The sequence below is a fragment of the Cetorhinus maximus genome, chromosome 15 (genome assembly GCF_964194155.1).
Source record: "Cetorhinus maximus chromosome 15, sCetMax3.hap1.1, whole genome shotgun sequence".
Lineage (NCBI taxonomy): Eukaryota > Metazoa > Chordata > Chondrichthyes > Lamniformes > Cetorhinidae > Cetorhinus > Cetorhinus maximus.
In genome coordinates, this window is record NC_135893.1 from 84,056,886 (window position 1) to 84,079,693 (window position 22,808).

The window sequence follows — 22,808 nt, forward strand, 5'->3', positions numbered from 1 at the left end:
TAAAATTCAGTAAAATATTTGAATATTCCCCCTGAAACATCCAGTAAGATCAATGCCACAAAACTCTAGAGGTGCTCAACAAACAGTGGACAGAGCATGGATGCTTTTCTTTTTATTAATTCACAGGATGTCAGTGTGTCCCTGGCAAGGCCAGTGCTTATCAGCAATCCCTAATTGCCTTCAGGTAGTTGGTGCTGAGCCACCAACTTGAAACACTGCAGTCACATGGTGAAGGAACTCCCAGTGTTGTTAGGCAGGGAGCTTCAGGACTTGAGAATATAACATTGTATGGTCAAAGTCCAAGTCTGCCCCCCAATTACAAAAAAAAGTTAAACCACAAAAATTGAGTAACTGAACTTCACATTCTCAAGTTAAATTTCCAGACAAACATGAGTTTAAGTTAATACTCAATGTTTTAATGAGGTAGCACAATAAAGTGGTACAATTTCCGTTTAAAAATAGTACCATCGCTTGAAAAAACAATCCAAGTATATGACTTAGGAGGTGAACATGAAGATGATTGTGTTCCCATGTTTCTGTTGCTTTTGCCCTTCTAGGTTATCTGGGGTGTGCACCAGTTCTCAATAAATGCAGTGGATAAAGGCAAACAAGTTGATCCTGGAAGTGGGAAGCTTTTAGAAAAGACAAAGCTAAGAGTCATTTGGACAAATATGGATTAACTAAGAAAAACCAGCACGGATTTGTTAAGGGCAAATCGTGTTTAACTAACTTGCTTGAGACTTTTAAAGAGATAACAGAGACTGTTGATGTGGTGGACAGAGACTTCCAAAAGGCATTTTAAAAGTGCTACATAACAGGCTTGTCAAAGTTAGAGCTCATGGAATAAAAGAGACAGTGGAAGGATGAATACGAAATTGGCTGTGTATGGCAAGAAACACAGTAGCGGTGAACGGTTGTTTTTCAGACATGAGGAAGGTTTATATAGTGGGGTTCCTAAGGGGTCGGTGTTAGGGCCACTGCTTTTCTTGATATATTGATGACCTAAACTTGGGTGTACAGGGCACAATTTTAAAATTTGTGAAAGACACAAAAAACTTGAAGAATTGGGAACTATGAGGAGAGTGATAACTTCAAGACGACAGACTGGTGGAATGGGTGGACAAGTGGCACATGACATTTATTGCAGAGAAGTGTGAAGTCATTTTGGTAGGAAGAATGAGGAAAGGCAATTTAAAATAAAGGGCACAATTCCTTTGGGACCTGCAACAGCAGAAGGACCTGGGAGTAACTCTTTCGAGTCATCAACAGTCACAGATTGTAACTCTTTCGAGTACATTCACAGTTCTTGGTTTCCGGGAGTGGGACATGAACCCACAACCTTCTGATTCAAAGGTGAGGGTGCTATGAACTGAGCCACAGCTGACACCTCAGACCTGGGAGTATGTGCACAAATCATTGTAGGTAGCTGAGCAGGTTAAGAAAGTGATCAATATAGCATACAGGATCCTGGACTTTATAAACAGGGGCACAGAGTACAGAAGGAAGTTATGACAAATCTCTAAATCATTGATTTGACCTCAACTGGAGCACTGTAACCAATTCAGGGCACCACGCTTCAGGAAAGATGCAATGAGATTAGAAAGGATGCAGAAAAGATTCTCAAGAATTGTTCCAGGGATGAGGCACTTCAGTTATGTAGATGGATTGGAGAAAGTGGGGTTGTTGTCCTTGGAGAAGAGAAGGTTTGATAGAGGTGTGCAAAATCATGAGGGGTATGGACGGAGTAGATAAGGGAGAAACTGTTCCCATTGCCAGAAGGATGAGAACCAAAGGACATCAACTTAAGGTGATTGGCAAAGGAAGCTGTAGCATGATGAGGAAATTTTTTAAAAAGTAAGTGGTTAGAATCTGGAAAATACTGCCTAAGAGGGTCGTGGAGGCAGATTCAATCAAGGCCTTCAAAAGTGAATTGGACATTTTTTAAAAATTATTCATTGGCTATGGGTGCCACTGGCTAGGCCAGCATTTATTGCCCATCCTTAATTGCCCTTGTTTAGAAGGCATTTAAGAGTCAACCACATTGCTGTGGATCTGGAGTCACATTTAGGCCAGACCAGACAAGGACAGCAGATTTCCTTCCCTAAAGGACATTAGTAAACCAGATGGGTTGTAACAACAATCGACAATCGTTTCATGGTCATCATTAGACTTTTAATTCCAGGTTTTTATTGAATTCAAATTTCATTAACAGCCGTGGTGGGATTCGAACCCAGGTCCCGGAGCATTACCCTGGGTCTCTGGAACACTAGTCCAGCGACAATACCATTACGCCACCACCTCCCCGTAATTATAAGGCCATAAGACGTAGGAGCAGCCATAGGCCATTCGGCCCATCGAGTCTACTCTGCCATTCAATGAGATCATGGTTGGTCAATGAGAAAACATTTGTAGGCCAATGGAGAAAAGATGGGGGAAATGGGAGTAGATTAGTTGTTCTTGCAAGGACACAATGGGCCAAATGGTCTCCTTCAGTGCTGTAACACTCCATAGTCCTATTATTCACGCCAAACTGAGGAAAAACCTCAGCATCCAAAATCTGGTGGTCATCTAAAATGTTAATCTTCTGTTTTCCCAATTACAAAAGAAAGTTTGACCACAAAAAATGAGTAACAGTTTTGCATCCTCAAGTTAAACTTTTGACTTTCTGGAGATTTAAGTTAACCACTCAATGTTTTAATAAGGCAGCACAGTAAAGTGGTACAATTTCCTTTTAAAAACAGGACCATCGCTAACTAAAGTAAACTGTGTTGTCTGGCACTCTACCTTCCAGAATTCTCTACTGACAGGAATCTCTGATGTTCTCCTAATATAAATCATTACAATGTTTTCACGTACTGTTGAAGATTGGAAGCAAATCATCTTCAATCCAGGTCAAGCACACAATCAATCTGGTCAAGAACAATCTTGGACCACTCTTAATGAGGTGCCATCCTATTCCCGTCAGCACACTGTGATAGAAATTTCTCTGCAATTGATCAAGTCTGCAACTTTTAATAGTTACAAGACAAAATAAGTGACCTGCTGAAGACAGCAGAAAATGAAGCAGATCAGCAATGCAAGTGAGCACCTGTGATGTGTCAGAAAGTTGAGGACCAAGAGATTTTATCTGAAGGTCAAAGCCAAAAGTAAAATACTGCGGATGCTGGAAATCTGAAATAAAAACAGAAAATGCTAGAAAAACTCAGCAGGTCTGGCAGCATCTGTGGAAAGAAACAGAGTTAACGTTTCGAGTCAGTATAACTCTTCTTCAGAGCTAAAAAGATTAGCCGGCACCACCCTTTCCTTGTGCATGTCAGATAATAAAGATTTTACTGTAAATTGGTTTTAAACCAAGAAAGTTTAGCAAGCTCAAATTATAGTTATCCACAACTCACCTAATCCTACTACATTTCTACTTCTCTTTAGCTCTGAAGAGGATTCATACAGACTTGGAACATTAACTCTGTTTCTCTCTCCACAGATGCGGCCAAACCTGCTGAGTTTTTCCAGTATTTTCTGTTTTTATTATCTGAAGATCCATCCTTTAGAATACATACATTTTCAACTCGAGTAACTTACTAGGAAATAGAACCTTTTGTTGCTAAGCTTTAAAACCTTTTCCATGCTGTATATCAAAGCTACGGATTCTGTATGACTGTGCATTAATTCAGAAGCTAATAGGGCAGAAGGTGGTATCAAGTGCATGCTTGCTAATGTTGGTGCTACTTTCACAGTTAACATTAGCAAAACAGTAGACAAGTTTATACTTTCAGAATTGGGGAATTAACTGGGCGCTGCAGTATCAACACCAACAGACAGGAAATTCTGTGCATTTTCAGAGGTCGTAGAGAGGGAGTGGATCATTTATCTGTTACTGGTGCAGGGCCTGCATATCCAAAACATTACTGGTCCCAACAGATTAGTAACAAGTGATCAACACTTACACTATAGGATGCGTATCAATGCAGTTGCACACGTTTGAATTTTTGTAGCAACTCAGTTCACAAAGCAACTTGAGTCGATGCATGGGTTATCTTCAAGGTTCAATTCCCAGTCTGTGCTGAGTTAACTGACTTCAGCTAGGATGACGGTACGCGTGCTCCAATTGACATTGGTGGCCCTGGGCTAGGGAGTGGAAATAACCGGATCACTACCCAATCACAACTGTGATCCCGAGTAATCTTTTAGTTTCAGTCTTGCATTCTTTAGAAGAGTTGCTCAGCTGTAAGGCTCATTCTTAAAAGTTAAACAAAGGCAGTCTTCTCCAGAGAGACACCAAGTATCAATTACTAGTGTGTGTACTAGATGTGGGAACTGAGCACAAGCATCCAACTGAGAGAATGAATGTAGTCACCTTTTATTGTCAGGTACATTAAATATGATCTGTATATAATGTAACTACTGCTGCTTTACTAAGATTCATATAATTAGTTACATAAATGCCAATTATAGTAACACATGCACACATCCCTCCTTCTCCCTGCACGCCCCCCCCCCCCCCCCCCCCCCCCAAAATGCCAGTGGAATAAATGCCTTGGCTTTTCCCAAAGCTGAACTTTAAACCAGTGTGAAAAGGTGCTTTAACAATCCACACTGGATTGCTACAACACTGGCATCTACTGTAATGACGTGGCAGATGATGTGTGCCAGGTCGGCCAAATCCACGTGGGAAACTTGGTCATGCCATTACAATGGTTTTGCAATTATTACAAGATGTGTGCACTGAATTCAGAAGTAGCAAGTCCACCAAGACCTTTGGAGATTTTATTAAAATATTTATTAACAAAATATAAAGATTTCAAGCACGTACATATGACAATTGCTACTACTATAGTACCTTCTAAAATTCCTAATTACCCTGACCTCAGTTACCTTTAAGGCAATGGTCCAAAAATAGATTTTAGACTTAAAACAAACTCAGCAAGTTAACACAATACCATGGACAGTGGAATTCCAAATGGCTTTTCCCCAACTTCAGCTCCGTTAGACAGCAGACTTATGCACAAATGTTGGAGGCTTCCTTAAGGCTATTTCACACACTCCTGTTAGATCTTACTGACACATAGCCTTTCATTCTCCTTTATATATATATATGTTTCTCTCTTTTTAAGATGTAAATTCTATTGTTCCATATGTCTTTGAAACTGTATCTTCCTCATAACAAAAACTTTCTGGTGCCAATACTGCCAGTAACCTTTGGGAAAAAATAAACACATTCCTTAGCCTTGCTTATCTGGCTAGTTGTAAACAGGCTAAGATCCCTTTGAAATCCAAAATCTCCCTTCATTTATCTAAAACATAAATACCCTTGACACCTTACATGCTAAGTCAGCAACCATGTTTACTCATTAGCATGTCAAGCACTTAGCTTCTTTTGATGATTTAAAGCTTGACATCTACTTGGCTACAAAATGCAATTAAATCACACACAGATCCAATTATACTTACCCCCATAAACCTACTTCACAATAAACCAGAAAAGTATTCTGAAAAAAAGTGTCAGTTTCATGACACTACCCAACAATGTGAAAAATTGTCCAGGTATGCCCTCTTCAGGACAAATCGAATCTGGCCAATTACCACCCCACCAGCCTATTCTTGACCATCAGCAAAGTGATGAAAGGTATCGGCCATAGTGCTATCAAACAGCACTTACACAGCAATAACCTGCTCAGTTTGGGTCTCATTATAGACTTGGTCCAAACATGGACAAAAGAGCAGAACTCAAGAGATGAGGTGAGAGTGACTGTTCTTGATATCAAGACAGCATTTGCCAGGATGTGGCATCATGGAGCCCTGGCAAAATTGAATTCAATGGGAATCAGGGGAAAACTCTCCACTGGTTGGAGTCATACCTAGCACAAAGGAAGATAGCTGTGTTTGTTGGAGGTCAATCATCTCAATCCCAGGACATCGCTGCAGGAGTTCTTCAGGGTAGTATTCTAGGCCCAGCCACCTTGAGCTACTTCATCAATGGCCTTTCCTCCATTATAAGGTCAGAAGTGGGGACATTTGCTGATGATTGCAAAATGTGTGCAACTATTCAAACTCCTCAGACATTGAAGCAGTCAGTCTGTGCCAATATATAATATAGCAAGACCTGGACAACATTCAGGCTTGGGCTGATAAGTAAGCAGTAACATGCACATCACACAAGTGCCAAGCAATGACCATCTCCAACAAGAGAGAATCTAGCCATCGTCCCTTGACATTCAATGGCGTTACTATCATTGAATCCCCCATTATCAACATCCTGTGGCTTACCACTGGCCAGAAACCGAATTGGACCAGCCATATAAAGACTGTGGCTACAAGAGCTGGTCACAGGCTGGGAACTGAGGCAAATAACTCATCTCCTAACTTTCCAAAGCCTGTCTACCTTCTACAAGGCACAAGTCAGGAGTGTGATGGAATACTCTCCACTTGCCTGAATGAGTGCAGCTGAAACAACACTCAAGAAGCTTGACATCATCCAGGACAATGTAGCCACTTGATTAGCAACCCATCCACCAACTTAAACATTCACTCCCTCCAACACCAATGCACAGTGGCAGCAGTGTACATTATATACAAAATACACTGCAGCAGCTCACCTAGGCTCCTTCAACATCACCTTCCAAACCCACAACCTTTACCACCTAGAAGGGCAAGGGCAGCAGACACAATGGAAAACCACAGCTTGCAAATTCCTCTCCAAGTCTCTCACTATCCTGACTTGAACTATATCACTGTTCACTCACTGTAGTGAGATCAAAATTCAGGAATTCTCTTCCCAGCAGCAACAAGGTGTATCTGCACCAGGTGGACTGCAGCAGTTCAAGGTGGCTCACCACCACCTTCTCGAGGGCCACTGGGGGCAAGAAACAAATTCTGGCCTTACCAATGAAACCCACAACCCATGAAAGAATAAAAGTCAGTCTCATTGCAAGTTCTGCATTATGAGACTTTGAGGTTTAATTTACTGGAAAAGAGGTAATGGAACCTTCATCACTTTGTGTCGATCATTTCGCTTCTAGATGATGTAGCAGCACAAGGCAGAACTAAGTCACCAGGGAGATCCCTAGCTACATCTTTTGGAGATGGGTATGTGTAGGCATATCATCTGAAAAAAAAACAATCATCAAGCTTACTTGGTAACTAAAAAACCAAAATAGGCAGGGAACCACACAGTAAAGTACTGAGGCATACAGACCTATGGGTCCCTATTCTGTGCTAAAGTTAGCTAAGCTGCCATTTGCAGCATTACAACTGACCTCAAAACTCATGGGCTAGGAAGGGGGAAATTTTTTAAGAGATTAACTAGGGCTCCTGCTCACTCGCTAAAACACCTTTTCCTGAGGTGTATTGTGTGTAGACACACAGTGATCATGGGATTTGACTCTGCCTCAAGGCCCTCACATTGGAATAGTTTGTCACTCTAATGTTTAAAAGTTAAATAAAGGCAGTCTCTCCAGAGAGATGCCAAGTATCAAGGACTTGTGTGTGCACTGCACATGGGAACAAGCACCTGATTGAAAGAATTAATCCAGCCACCTTTTATTCTGTTTAATTAGTTACATAAATGCAAATCACTGCAATTCAATGGTTTACCTGACTCATACACACACTTACACTGTCAGGAGGATGGAGAAAACAGGCAAAAATTCCAATGTCTCCAAAGACACCAATGCTGCTTCATGTACTTTAGTGTTCTAGTATAAAAAGGACCACAAAGAAACATGTTCTGTGCATCCCAAAGACTTTAAAAAAGTAATCTTTTATTTTAATAAACATTACAGCAATTAAAATAACACCTATTTTAATTTTTAAAAATTATGTATGGCTCAAAACATTTAAATAGCAGCACTAATTAACCTAGTGTCAAAGACATTTGCATTGTGAGGTCATTAATGGCTCTGTATTCTGTCAAGTGTTACTGCCACAAACATTAACAGGTGCAAAAATACTGCCCTTACAGCATACTCCTGTTAAGTGTCATACTTATCAGGAGGACACGTAAACATGCTGTAATACAAAAGACTTATTAGCTTGTAAATATAAAGTGGCATACTTCCAACTGGAAAAATGTTTTGCACCATTTTAAAAATTGAACATTTACACTGGCTGGTCTCTAGCCAGAGAGCAACAGCTAACAGTTCAGCCTTTGCAACTACAAGATCATAGGCATTACTGAAAACTATACAGATCACAATTACCCTCTGTTGTGTCTATTTAATAGGGAAGGAGTAAGCACTTACCAAAATGTTCTAGACATTTTATAAACCTACAATTGCATATCAGAGATAACGGCTGTCACTTTTTGGCTATTGGCAAGTCAAGTGGCTGATGTGTTCAAGGCCACTTATATATATCCACATAGTAGTGTTTCTGCCACAGATGTATAGACTTCCACAGTCATTGGCAAAGGTAGCAGTACTCAAGTAACAGTTGAAAAATGTTACTATATAAACATGTTCAATTTATGTCCCGTTAAGCTGCAGGATTGCCTCTGAATGCAAGAGTGTCATTATAGGAAAGCTTCTACTTTAAGATCTCTGCGCTTCTCTAATTTTATTCTCTTGCGCATGCCCGATTTTCATCACTTCACCATCACTTCCACCAATTTCACCAACTGACAGAGCATAGCAAAACAGTACAGATTTATTCAGAAACAGTAAAAATTTGCAGTCAATCCTATCCATGCATATTTTGGACATTATGTTTTAAAGTAGTAGGAGATCATTGTTATTCATTCTTTGGAAGTGGTTTACTGCTATTTATTACTATTATTTATCTTTGGTTTTCCCAAAGTAGCAGTTTGATACAACCGAGTGGTTTGCTAGGCCACTTCAGGGGACAACCATGTTCTTCTGAGAATGGGAACATAGGACAGGAAGTAGGCCATTCAGTCCTTCAAGCTTGTTCCACCATTCAATGATACAAAATCAATCAGTCATGATATAATAACTCCATTACTTGCCTGGAGGCACAAAAAGGCCAGACCCACAGCAGGTTTCCTTCCCTAAGTGACATTAGTGATACAGTTGGGTTTTTACAAAACTCCAACAGCTTCATGGTTACTTACTGATAGTGGCTTTTAATTTGCAAATTCAAGCTAAATTCAAATGCTCAAGCTGCCATAGTGTGAGTTGAATTCATGTTCTTTGGATTATGGTACCAATTTCCTCTACAAAACATCCTCCTTAAGCCAATTCACTTTAATGCTGTGCCAATCTGCTTCTTGTGGAAGAACTTAATTCATCACTTCAAATTACTCCCACCACCAGTGGTTGACCCGTAAATGCAAGTACTTCATTCTGTTATCAGCTCAATACACACTTCCAAGACATGGAAAGGGAAAGGTCTAGAATTCTATTGGTGGATACTTTCACAGTTCATGCAGGCATGACATTAAACTTCATATACCCACAACTACACAAATACTGTCATGTCACTAGGGCTTCAATAAAGCCAAAACAAATGACTTTGCAAAATGGCTAACAAGGCCACAGCATTCATGAATGATTACTTTTGTTTTCTAGATCAAATGTACTACTCATTAGGCAAGAGGAGTTATGGTGTGCGCTGGAAGAAAACAGAGGCAGTTTAAATAATTTCTACAGACTGGCCTATTCAGGTAGTGCTCTTTAAATCAGAGAATTAGACACGAAAGGAAACTCAGCCACTGTGCTTGTTTCAGCTCCCTGAAAGAGCTACCAATTATTCATACTCATCCTGAACTTTAACATAACCCTGCAATTTTTCTATTTTAAGTATTTATCCAATTCCCTTTTGAAAGTTACTATTGAATCTGCCCCCACCATCCTCTCAGGTAGTGCATTCCAGATTACCCAAAGCAACAACACATTCAACTAGAATTAAGGATATTTTAGGCCTAAATGCATCCATCATTTGTTTTGTGAATCCTCCCCCTTTGTTTCTGTTGTTGGTTGGAGTAGCTAGAACTAACTGCTCTGGCCTAGTTTAACTTACAGTTGTGTTGATAACTTGTCTTGTAATGGGGTGCGCAAAACTTGAGGGGAAAATTTCTTTGATACAAACATTTCACCAAACCCACTGCACAATGTTTTACTGGGAATTCTTGAGTATAACAGTCAGCTAAAACTGGGGTTTGACTCTGATTTCTAATTTAGGAGCCTGCAGTTTGGTAGAATGGCTAATGGATTGTGGTAGACACTGCTGTTTGAGGCTGGTGAAGTTCAGAGTCCAGGTAAACTATACTATATCTGTTGAACCCAAAGCTTGAACTCCTTTGACTATAAGCCATGGCACAGTTGGTAGCATTCTTGCCTGAATCCAAGTCCCACTCTTGGACTTGAGCACAAAAATCGAGGCTGACATTCCAGTGCAGCACTGAGGTGGTGCTGCATTGTCAGAAATGCCACCTGCCCTCTCAGGTAAAAGTAAAAGATTTTGAAGAGCAGGGGAATCCTGGTCAATGTTTATCCCTCAACCAACATCATTAAAAACAGATTATCTGGTCATTATTACATTTGCTGTTAGTGGGAGCTAGCTATGCGCAAATTAGCCATGTTTCCTACAAGTGACTATATTTTTTAAATATTTTATTCGCTATATAGGGGTTTGGAAGAGGTTGTAAAAGGCGTCATGTAAAATGTGGTCTTTGTATCTTGCTGACCTGATTACCTGGAGATTAGCATGTTAATTTACACTAGGTTCTGACAGTACCACCACGATATGGAGCAGCTTCTGAATTGACAATCGATTGATCAACAGGGATAAGTATCGGATAAAGAAGGAGAGGTTGACAAGAGCATGACTTCTGTACTGCCTGTGCTTCAGGAGCAGTGGTACGATGCTGCTTCACTCTTGCAACCTTACCTGCTATCAGCAGCAATATCTTCAAAAGAGGGGTGAAACTGTCATCAGTGATTGTCAGATGTGCAATGTTGTAAGCATGACGCATGTTAGGTGGCCATGAAATATACTGTATTTCTCAAATCCTTCACTGAAAATGCTCATTCTGTTTGAGAACTTCTGGATAGACATCATTGCACGTTTCCTGTAAAGAATGCAGTTGCCTGAATTGCTACATATTCATATTGATCACTTTTATTCTTTATTATTTTTAGTTTGGGGAGCTGATTAGAACCCTCTGCAAAAGATGATAATCCGCATTCTAATTTTTTTTCTCCTCTAGCATCACTTTTCTTCCCCAATCCCCCCATACATTCCTGGCAAAGCAACCCAACAACGAAGGTCCTAGGAAGAGGCTGGATAGTCTCTTTCCAAGTTTTGAACAATTGAGTTTGTGTTCCTCAGTAATGCTTGTAAATCTAGTATTGTATCTCCAAGGTGCATGTTTGTTATTGTTAAGGAATTTTTGTAACCAAAGATTAACAAAACACAAAGTATTTAATGCCTCACTTTGAAAATGCCATGTTCATTCCTCTGTATCCCAAGAAGGGTACATACAAGGCCCCAGAGGTTGACTTGATCTGTTGGTTTAGGCAAGCTTGGGCAAAATTATTTTGTGCAGTTAGCAATACTTGAGTTTCTCCTGGAACATATAGAATTTAATGACCATGAAACCACTGCATCATCATAACACATCCAATTCGCTAACATCCTTAAGGGAAGGAAATCTTTTTTTTTTTATATATTCATTCATGGGATGTGGGCATCACTGGCTAGGCCAACATTTATTGCCCATCCCTAATTGTCCTTGAGGTGGTGGTGAGCTGCATTCTTGAACCGATGCAGGCCATGTGGTGTAGGTACACCCACAGTGCTGTTAGGGACAAAGTTCCTAGATTTTGACCCTGTGACAGTGAAGGAATGGCGATATATTTCCAAGTAAGGATGCTGTGTGGCTTGGAAGGGAACTTCCAGGTGGTGGTGTTCCCATGTGTCTGCTGCCCTTGTCCTTCTATGTGGTAACAGTTGTGTACCTAAGGAACCTTGGTGAGTTCCTGCAGTGGATCTTGTAGATGGTACACACTGCTGCCACTGTACGTTGGTGGTGGAGGGAGTGAATATGTGGATGGGGTGCCAGTCAAGCAGGTTGCTTATTCCTGGATGATGTCAAGCTTCCTGAGCGTTGTTGGAAATGCATTCATCCAGGCAAGTGGGAAGTATTCGATCACACTCCTGAATTGTGCCTTGTAGATGGTGGACGGCTTTGGGGAGTCAGGTGGTGAGTTTCTCGCCACAAGATTCCGAACCTCTGACCTGCACTTGTAGCCACAGTATTTATATAGCTAGTCTAGTTCAGTTTCTCATCAATGATAATCCACATGATGTTGATTGTGGGTGTTCAAAGATGATAATGCCATTGAATGTCATGGGTCGATGGTTAGGTTCTCTCTTGTTGGAGATGGTTATTGCTTGGCACTTGTGTGGCACAAATGTTACTTGCCAGTTGTCAGTCCAAGCTTGAATTTTGTCCAGGTCTTGCTGCGTAAGGACACAGACTGCTTCAGTATCTAAGTCGTCGCAAATGGTGCTGAACATTGTGCAATCATCAGCAAACATCCCCACTTCTGACCTTACAATGGAGGGAAGATCATTGATGAAGCAGCTGAAGGTGGTTGTGCCTAGGACACTATCCTGAGGAACTCCTGCAGTATGTAGAAGGGGTATACATTCAGAGTATTCAAATTTCCTCCTGCCAACCCTTGGATATTTTTCTTCTAATTAAAAGGCCATTCCTTTAGACAGAACATGCTTCATATCAGTTCTAAGAGCATTGAAATACCTGATGTTCTGCTGACAACTTGCATTTATATAGTGACGTTAACAGAGTGACCAAGGTGCTTCCCAGAAGCATCATCAAGCTGAGTTTGACACCAAGCCACATAAGGAGATAGTAGGAGAGGTGATCAAAAGTTTGGTCAAGGAGTAGATTTTAAGGTGCATCTTAATTAGGAGAGAGGTAGAAGGACAGGGAGTTGAGAGGCAGAGTGTTTTAGGGAGGCAGTTCCAGAATTTGGGGCCTTGGCAGTTAGAGGTATGGCCATCAACAATGGAGCAATGAAAATAGAGGATGTGCAAAAAACTAGAATTGAGGAATTGCAAAAATCTTAGAGGGTGGTAGGACTTGAGGAAGTTATAGAGATATGGAGAGACAAGGCAATAGAGGAATTTGAAATCAAGGATAAGAAGTTAAAAATTAATGTGTTGCTGAACTGATAGCAACGTAGGTCAGCAAGCACAGGGCTAATGAACGAATGAGATTTTGTGCGATTTAGTATACAAGCACAGTTTTGGATAAGTTTGTGTGTAGTGTTGAAGCCAGGAGAGCACTGGCATAGTCAAGTACAGAGGTAACAAAAGCATGGATGAGGGCCTCAGCAGGTAGCCAGTTCCACAGGAAGAGCTAGTCAGTTCCACAAGTGAAAAGCCACTTAGTCAGGCTTGCATTTCTAAATCTTCATTCAGATATTACAACAAATAACAGCAGAGATATTTATAGACTATAACTGATGCTTGGAATTCCTGTTTTATAGAGTTTTTGTTTGCAAAACTGATTTTTCTTTTCATCTTTAATTGTTAGATTAATGAAAGTAAATCATAATTCTATTTGAACCATATTGTGAAATTCCTCTTTGGAAAAAGTTTCTCGGTCTGGAAAGCACCTATTCAAACCACAACTAGGAAAAGAAAATTCTGCCTATGCAACTGCTACCCCCAATAGCCCTGATCCATGGGTCACAAGTAGTCTGCGTATGCCAGCAATCTGGCTTAAAGCCCAAGCACTTCACCAAATATCAGTTAAATCTGTTGTTTGGAGGTGAGGCCTGTGTACATTCTGTGGGTTTGAGGTGAGTAGGATTGTTTTTAGTGCTGTTGCCCCATTGCTAGGTAAACCCGATATTGTAACGTTAAGAGCCATTGGTGCTGTGTGCTTTCATTCCCGTGGCACTGGTGTGACGAGCCCAACAGTTGTCCTTAAGAGCTTTGGGCAAGATAAAGTGTTATAGATTAACATGCAGCAATGCTGAAACTATCTAAACACACATTTGACATAAAGTCCTTACAACTAAATGGGTACAGATGTTTTCCCACTACACAGGGTTACCTTTGAACTAAATTATCCGATGAAAGGACAGTGGGTTAATCTATTATGATGTCCTATCAGTAAACAGATTTACATTCTCTGCTGACTGTAGGGTAGATGTTTACTTTTCCCTGTCAATTTAAGGACATTCTGCGGTAGGTGCTGTCTGAAATGTTGGTTGTTACCTGGAAACTATGCTGAAACACATTGCTGGTTAGCACAGATATATAATCTGCCCCCTTTTGAAAGTTGCTATTGAATCTGCTTCCATCACCTTTTCAGGCAATGCACTCCAGATTGCAACAACTCATTACGCAAAAACATGTTCTCATCTTCCCTCTGGTTCTATTGACAACTACTTTAAATCTGAATCCTTTGGTTTACAACACACTCTGCGCTGCAAACAGTACCTCCTTACTCTATCAATTCTGAACACCTCATCCCTTCAATCTTCTCTACGCTAAAGAGAACTCCAGCTTCTCTAATCTCTCCATATAACTGAAGTCCCTCAACCCTTGTCATTAAAATAGAAGGGACAAGTATAAGAGGCTAGCAAATGTAATATCCTTCCTCTCCCCACTTAGATTCTGCAACATTTGCATAGCAATGACAGATTACGGGAGTAATCATTTTGAGAAGTTTTCATTCACAAGCTTGCGCTTGCTTATATTTCCTCAAATAGTTCCGCTTTACATCTTTGTTTCTGTACCCAAATGTGACATTGGATTCTAAAACTTAACCCAATGAGTGAACTCACTGCAATCTCTTCTATTTGTGCTTTGAGTTTTGACAACAATGGCCCCAAGGAACCTTCCAGTAACGTGCCTCCGAAACTGTCAGAAATGATACTATTGTGAAGAACCAGCTGGCTGTTCCCTCTGGGCTGATGAGACGGGACTTGGCAACCTTGACGTGCAACAATTCATTTCACTCACTTACGGCTAACAGACTGGATATTCAAGGAAGTTGTGATGGGATAATGTGCATAATTGCAAGTGTTAATTATGTGGAGGGAACATGGGGGTTGGCAGCTGGCTAAAATCAGTCTATTGAGGTTGAGAGTTTTAGGTGACATCCTGAACCACCAGAGCCAAACTGAAACAGTTGTTCTTCTAAATTCAGATTTTGAATTTCGGATCATAATCCTCAGGCATATAGTGGAATTTTTATAGCCATCTAATTCTTTTGAAATCACAAGTCAATGATATGGTGCAGAATACTGGGCTGTGATGTGACATAACACAGAACACTGCATTGTTTGGAATGGTAAATTTCCTGTCATGTATGGTCTTGCACTTGTGAAAATATAAAGTATATAAAGGATACCATTTCTTTGTCTCCTTCTCGATTAACAAAACAGGCTTCAATCGAAATTAAAGTGAAGGTTATTTCAGGAGTACATTATATCCAGAGAACCTGCCCACTGGAACAGCCTTCTCTTTTCATGCCACAGTTCTTTGTAGAATATGGTAGTGGTTATGTTCCACAGATGGACAGATTTAAGGTAATTGGCAAAAGCAGCTATGGAGACACGAGGTAAAAAATGATTTCATGCAGCGAGTGGTTGGGATCTGGAATGCACTGCCTGGGAGTGTGATGAAGGCAGATTCAATCAAGGAATTTAAGAGGGAACTGGATCATCTGAAAAAAATGAATGTGCAGGGCTAAAGGGAGAAGGCAGGGGAGTGGCACTAGGTAAATTGCTCCTTCGGAGACCAAGCACAGACACAATGAGCAAAATGGCCTCCTTCTGTGCTGTAACTGCTCTGTGGTTTTATGTTCCAGGATGAATAATTCAGAGACCTTGGCTAATAAACCAAGGGAAAGTCTAGAGACAACACTCATGGTAACTTGTACAGTGCTGCTGAATTTAATTAAAAGGTTAACAAAACTCCTCTTTTGTCTGCTCTCATGCCCATCCTTGGCCTGCTGCAATGTTCCAGTGAAGCTCAACGCAAACTGGAGGAACAGCACCTCATCTTCCGATTGGGCACTTTACGGCCTTCCAGACTTAACATTGAGTTCAACAATTTCAGCTCATGAACTCTCTCCTCCATCCCCACCCCCTTTCCTTTCCCCCATTTTTCTAATAATGCATATATTTTTTTAAGTATATTTTCTTTCCCACCATTTTTTATTGTTATTTTTAAATTTATTTCCATCCACCGTTTTATCTCCACCTTTTAGCCTATTTCGATCCCTTCCCCCCTACCCCACTTGGGCCATCTGTCACTTGCTCGTCCTGCTTTCTACCCTTAATGTCACCATTAGCACATCCTTTAGCTAATATCACCACTGCCAACACCCCTTTGTCCTTCTGTCTATGACATTTTTGGCAATCTCGTCTTTGCCTCCACCTATCACTGCTCCTCTATACAGCTCTACCTGTCCCACCCCCCTCAAACAGCTTATATTTCACCTCATTTCTATTTTTCTTTAGTTCTGATGAAGAGTAATATGGACTCGCAACGTTAACTGTATTCCTCTCCATAGATGCTGTCAGACCTGCTGAGTTTTTCCAGCTATTTTTGTTTTTGTTTCCTCTTTTGTCTTCCTCATTTGCATGTGTTGCACAGATAAGAAAATATTCTGGTCTTTACAAGCACATGCCAGAGTCAAATGATCAGACATATGCAGACACACAAACCCAATTTCTGAGGGACAGAAATGGATAACATCACAAGTATAAACTGACTTGAACCAGAGCAAGGCCAGTAAATGAATAGGCAAGTTCATAATTCCCATTTTAAACCAGTTATAGAAAATCCCACCAATAGCATTTTAAACATAACAAATGACCCAAGTTGCTCCATGGTAGCACTGCAGAACAAAAAAATAACACCAAGCCACATAGGAGAGAAGAGGTCAGATAACCAGAAGCTTGGTCAAACAGATAGGTTTTTAGGAGTGCATTAAAGGAGGAAAGTGGGATGTAGTTTGGGAATTTCAGCACCTAGGGCCTAAGCAATTGAACGGGGCGGGGGAGCAGGGGTGACAGATGAATGGAACTTGCTTCGACTTAGGGCAAGGGCAGCATAGTTTTAGATGGCCACAAGTTTGAGGAGGATAGAATGAGAGACACCATGCGCTGAATTGGTCAAGTCCAAAGGTAACAAGAGTACAAATGAGGGTTTCAGATGAACTGAGACAGGGTGAAATCGGGCAATGTTACGGATGATGGAAATAAGCAGTCTTCGTGATGGTGCAAATATGTGGTCAATGTCAAATATGACAAAGTTGCAAACAGCCTGGTTTAGTCTCCGACAGTTGCCAAGGAAAGAGGGTGTCGGTAACTAAGGAATGAAATTTGGAGCGAGGACCAAAAACAATGGCTTCAGTCTTTCCAATATTTAATTGGCAGAAACAAGACTGATTACATTGAACTTGGGAATGCTGTTCAACTGTGTGCTATCAGAGTAAAGCTGCACTGTGCATAATCTATTGCGTTAGCTCAAGGACAATAGAATAGAAAACTACTTATTTATAATGGATGTAAGACACTGTTTCCAGCATCAAAACAGTCAAACTTTCAAACCAGTAGTCTGACTCATGTCATATATTTACTGTTGCATATAGTAACCACAGCTCTTCGTCTGATATTCAAGCAAGTGAAATCATTTCAAACATTCTCGGATGCTACTTTTGACAGCTAAGTTAAAATGTTGTGGGTGCCAGCTCTGGACTTCACTGCAGCTCAGTGGTAGTGCTGCATTGTCAGAGGTCTTTTGAATGAGACCACCTGACAAATCTTTAATCCTCAACTAAAGCCTCCAGAACAGATCAGCTAGACATTCATCTTGTTTTTAATGGAATCTTGCTGTGCATAAATTCACTGCACTGTATATGAACTGAGATTGCACTTCAAAATAATTTAGTTGGCTGCAAAGTGCTTTTTAGACATCCCTTGGAGTTAAAAAGGGCTTGTAAAGGTTGTTGTTGATACACAGTCAAACAAAGTAATGTTGGGCAGAGCAAGACCCTGCAACCCTTTAATCTGGTTTGGTGATGTTGCTGAGAGATCAGTGGTGAACAAGACACCAGAAGAATACTGCTTTTCTTCAAATAATGTTATGGAATCGTGTATTAAAAAAAATATTCAAATACCCAAATGTGCTTTAGCACTTAATAGTATTAGCCATAGAATCGAGTACAACTAATGTGCACTTTCTTGGGGTTGTAGGAAAAATATGGATAGGTGCTGATTACAAATGAATATATGACAATATTCATTAGCATTTTCTAAAGCTGTCCCAGATGTAACTATGAAGCATGTAAAAATGTTACACTTCAATTACAGGATGATGTGGCACATTCATTTGGCATACAGTTATAAATTTTAAGCCAATTAGATTTCATACATCTAGATATTATAGTTTCCATGCTGCTTCATCGCTACTTTCTAAACAATTCTTTCTATAGCAATTTCTTCATATAATTCGCAAGGTTGAAAAAATTAAATGAAAATACTATCAACACAGCAATGAATTGCAAATAAAGCAATGGATTAAAGCTTAGGAAAAATTGATTTTAAAAAAGTGTTGCTCAGACACATTGCTTTAGAGACTTCAGGGATGAAGTTCTTGAGTAATGTAACAAGAATAGACTAAACTAACATGAACAAATTCTGTAGATTTTATAGTATTAAAGCATCACACTGATAAAACATTACCTGTATAATGAGTGTGATGTGCTAATCAGGCTGTAACAAAATTTTAACCTAGATTGCCTATAGAGGGGATTTTGGTTTAAATTTATAATATGAAAGTTAAATGTAATTCACAGTTAACTCACAGCAACAGACATGTTTATCCAGAATGAGTTGGAAAAGAAACGGTAAACAAAATAACTTACTCTCAGATACAAGATCAGGAGATGACAATAGCAAATCTAGCGCTTAGCAAGATTTGCACCTGTAATATCAGAATTTTTTTTAAGCATATTTGGTTTAAGGGATTATGTAGTCACATAGCTTCCACATACCATTTGGTGGTGGGGGTGGATGGTTGTTGGAAGGCAGGGGTGGCAGTGAGCAATTTCTCATTCAATACAATAACTTTGATTAACAGCTCAATAACCAATCATTGTCAGGGCCCAAAGGGAAAAGCTAACCTTGTCTGTGTTGCCTGTCTGTTTCAAAAAAAAACAGTCAAGTTAGGTTATGAATTCTAAGCCAGTCAGAATAGCCATGGAGGCCTAGCTTCCTAAAGGTTAGTGCATATTAAATTGTCCTTCAAAAAAAACTATTGGTAACCCAACCAAATCTTTGAAGGTTCCCTAGTTCTTTATTAGGTCCCTGGAGGTGTACATGATGCATGGCTCAAACCAGCAAAAACATCATGCAACAGATGTATGTCAGATACAAAGTTTGGCATTGACAGTTTACTTACTAACCTGCAGTTTTGTAAAACTTTTCGTGCAGAAATGTTTCTTTCCCAATAATATCTTTGAAGCACAAAGGGCTATTTCTGGATACTTTCTTTCCTTCCTACAAAATCCTAAGAAAGTCTGGAATAAAACCTGACTTCTACAGTCCAGAGTCTTGAGCTAGCTGATGCACTGGTTCTGTAATCCTTGTATTTCACAACAGATCGAAGGAAAGTTTAATTTTTCAACGATGGCTGGCAGTGTAACTGAAAATATTTTTACAGTGAATCATACAAAGTGCTTGTTTACAATTTCTTCAGAATTAGCTCTTCATACATTACCAAAAAAAAATTACAACTTGAAACTTTGTTTCTCTGATCTGAACATTAGATGTTCCAGTACATGAATGACAGATTACAAAACTAATCAGTATTTTTTCCAAAGATAAATTTGTTCTTTGATTGACATTTTTGTTCAGACCTCATTAAAGGCTCCAACTTTGAACAGATCTTCTCCTGGGTGAAAGAATGTACAGTGCTTAACCCTTATATTGCTGCCTCCTTTAGAGCTTAATTTAATAACCCAAAGTGCTCATCTTTTTGACCCATCTCAGGTTCAGTGATAGTTTCCGGTAAAGACAGAATCACTCACCTAACTACTCTCACTACTGGGCTTGGTGCATTGGTAACAATACACTATGGAAAAAGTGCACACAACAAATATGCTACTTGCAAAATTCTCTTAATTTCTATCTCAAATTCTTTCCGCCACCTCCAGTATTTCACTCTAGTGCTAAATACAGTAAACTGTTATCCTGCACTCTTACCACCAGAACTCTCTACTAACCGGAATTTCTGACGAATCATCACTTTACCAACCAGAAACAATTACAAAGTTATCCAGACCCTTTAAAACAAAGTATAAAATAGTAAAGTATGTGGGTAAAGTACTGTTGAAGTTTAGGAATATAAAAATACTGTTCTTTACCTCATGTACTTGCTCATGCTACAAATATTGCACTGAATTCCATTGGTAAATAGAACTCGCCGTTACCCAGCATTTTTAATTAACCATCACTGCCCATCCCACACACATGCCAGATAATAAAGATTTTATTGTAGCAAAAAGGATCTCTCCAGCAACCACCTACTTTTGGAAATACAAAATCTTTAATTACACTGCTGGTCAAATATTGAAAATTTCACAGACTCATTAAATGCCAGTCCAGTGATAAGAATGTTGTCTGCTTATAAACAAATAAATCAATTTTTAAAAATCCTTTACTTGATGCCCCAAAAATTTAGAGGAAATGCACTGCAACTTCATGAACGCGGAGGGGCACGCCTTTTAGGGAGAGCACAAAGTCGTCAAAGTGGCAAACACCTAATGATAATTATAGACACATTGCTAATGAAAAAACAACCTTTTAGCTGCTTAAGTTTTATGTTACATCAATAAAACCTCAAACGATTTATAAAAGATAATCCATTGTCAGCTTGGCTCAGGGTCAGTGACCTAACATTCCATCGAGTACTATATGATATAGAAATGAATTAATTACCTTTCAGCTGATCAGCCACCACACTCTGGGTGCCAACCCTCTCCATCACTTTCCCATCCTCCTTCTGGTACCGTTCATCCAAGTACTTGGCCGTAACTTCGGAAAGGTGGACCTTTCCGGCCACCCCGAGCTGTTCCATCAAATTGGCCAAGTTCACATCGTTGGACCAAACGTCAAACTTGAAGCGTTTCATTCCCAAAATGCCGCATAGAACAGTACCCGTGTGTACCCCCACCCTCATGTTAACCATTTCTTTTTTCTCCTGGCAGAACTGTTCGATGGCCTGGATCATTCCCAGTCCCATCTCAATACAACAGTACGCGTGGTCGGAGCGGGGCACGGGGCAGCCGGCCACACAGTAGTAGCAGTCACCCAAGGTGCTGATCTTCTCGCATCCGGTACCTTCACAGAGACGGTCGAAGCGTCCGAAAAGGTCGTTGAGGAGGCCGACCAGCAGGTGGGCGGATTTGTTGGCGCTCATCTTGGTGAAGCCCACAATGTCCGCGAACAGGATGCTGACGGGCTCCATGCGCTGCATGGTGAAGGGTCTGAAGATGATGTGCGCTCTCTGGATGGAAGTTTTCTTCTTCTTGCTCTTGGGGCTGGAGGTGGAGTAGCGCTTGAAAGAGTTCTCGCTCTCATCGTCCCCCTGCTTCATCAGCTCGTCCGCCACCATCCTGGGCATGACCGAGTGGATCATGCGCTCCTTCAGAGCTTTCTCCACTTCTAGGTCCTTGCCGTGCATGATAGACTGGCCCACCTTCAGGAAAGTGGTGCGGGAGCGTACCTGCGACATGGTGAAGAGGTGGATGCCCACGGCGTGGACACAGACGTGTAGGAAAAGCTTGGCCAGAGCCTCCAGTAGCAGATGCTGGCCGGAGTCCGACGGCTGGGGCCACTCGGCGCTGCCCAGGTGATAGCCCAACACTTCGAAGAGCAGCGAATAAGAGACGCCGAAGAGAAAGCAGAGGTAGAGGGGCAGCGGCATGACGGTGTACAGCAGCAGCAGCACCTCCACGCAAATGGAGAAACTCCCGACCGGCGACAAGTAATTCCAGCAGAGAGAACCGCCGTGGCTGTCGTTCCCGGTACAGCCCAGGCTGCTGCTTCTGCCGGCCTGGAAGCGGGTGGCCAGCGAAAGGGCAAAGACCAGCAGCGTGAAGAGCAGGGAGATTCGGACGTAGTGGTGGGAGTAGAGTCCGCTGAAGGTGACCGCCAAGAGGCCAGCACAGCACAGCATGAAAAGCAGGGTGGGCGCCAGGAAAGCGACCCCCAGAGCCTGGTCCACCTCCCTCACGCTGCAGCCGAAGTAAATGGCCCAGAGCAGCGCGGCCACCATGAGGTAGAGCAGCGCGTACCTGAAGCGGCGCTGGGTCTGCGGGAAGCAGCGTTCCAGGCACGCGTCCTCCAGGTTCCGCGAGTCGAAGGCGGGGTCCCACCACTTACCCGACGCCCGCTCGAAGAGCTGAGGGAACTTGCGGCGGCGACGCCGCGGACTGCGGGCCGCTCGCTTGACAGATTCCCCGGAGCTGCAGCTGGACGAGATGCTGTACTTGGTGGGCCCGGGGCCTTGATGCTGGGGCTGAGGAGCCGCCGCCGCCTCCTCCTCCTGCTGCTGCTGGTTGTTGTGGCTCTTGATCTTGACAGCGACATGGTTGCAGTCCCCGCTGGCGTCGCAGTAAACCTCAGTGCCGCGCAGCTGCTGGGCCGCCATGTAGAGTGTCCGCGACCTGCCGGGGAGTGTGGTGGGAGCCGGAATCGGCGCCCCGCCGCTAACGCTGTCGCCGTGTTGTGCTGTGTAGTGTACGGCCGCTCACTCGCTCCATCCACCATTTCCGCCGCGGCCGGGACTGAGGGGAAAAG

The 22,808-nt window shown here is 41.5% G+C and overlaps 1 protein-coding gene across 2 annotated transcripts in view; it reads right to left on the reverse strand.

Moving 5' to 3' along the window:
- adcy9b (adenylate cyclase 9b) overlaps positions 1 to 22,805 on the reverse strand; it is a 168,578-nt gene extending 145,773 nt beyond the window's left edge. For both annotated transcript variants that reach the window (XM_078558788.1, XM_078558787.1), the window contains exon 1: positions 20,946 to 22,805. In XM_078558788.1, coding sequence (XP_078414914.1) covers positions 20,946 to 22,659 — 1,714 coding nt within the window. In that variant the 5' untranslated portion in view covers positions 22,660 to 22,805. The remainder of the gene's footprint in view (positions 1 to 20,945) is intronic.
- Positions 22,806 to 22,808: the final 3 nt, after the last annotated feature.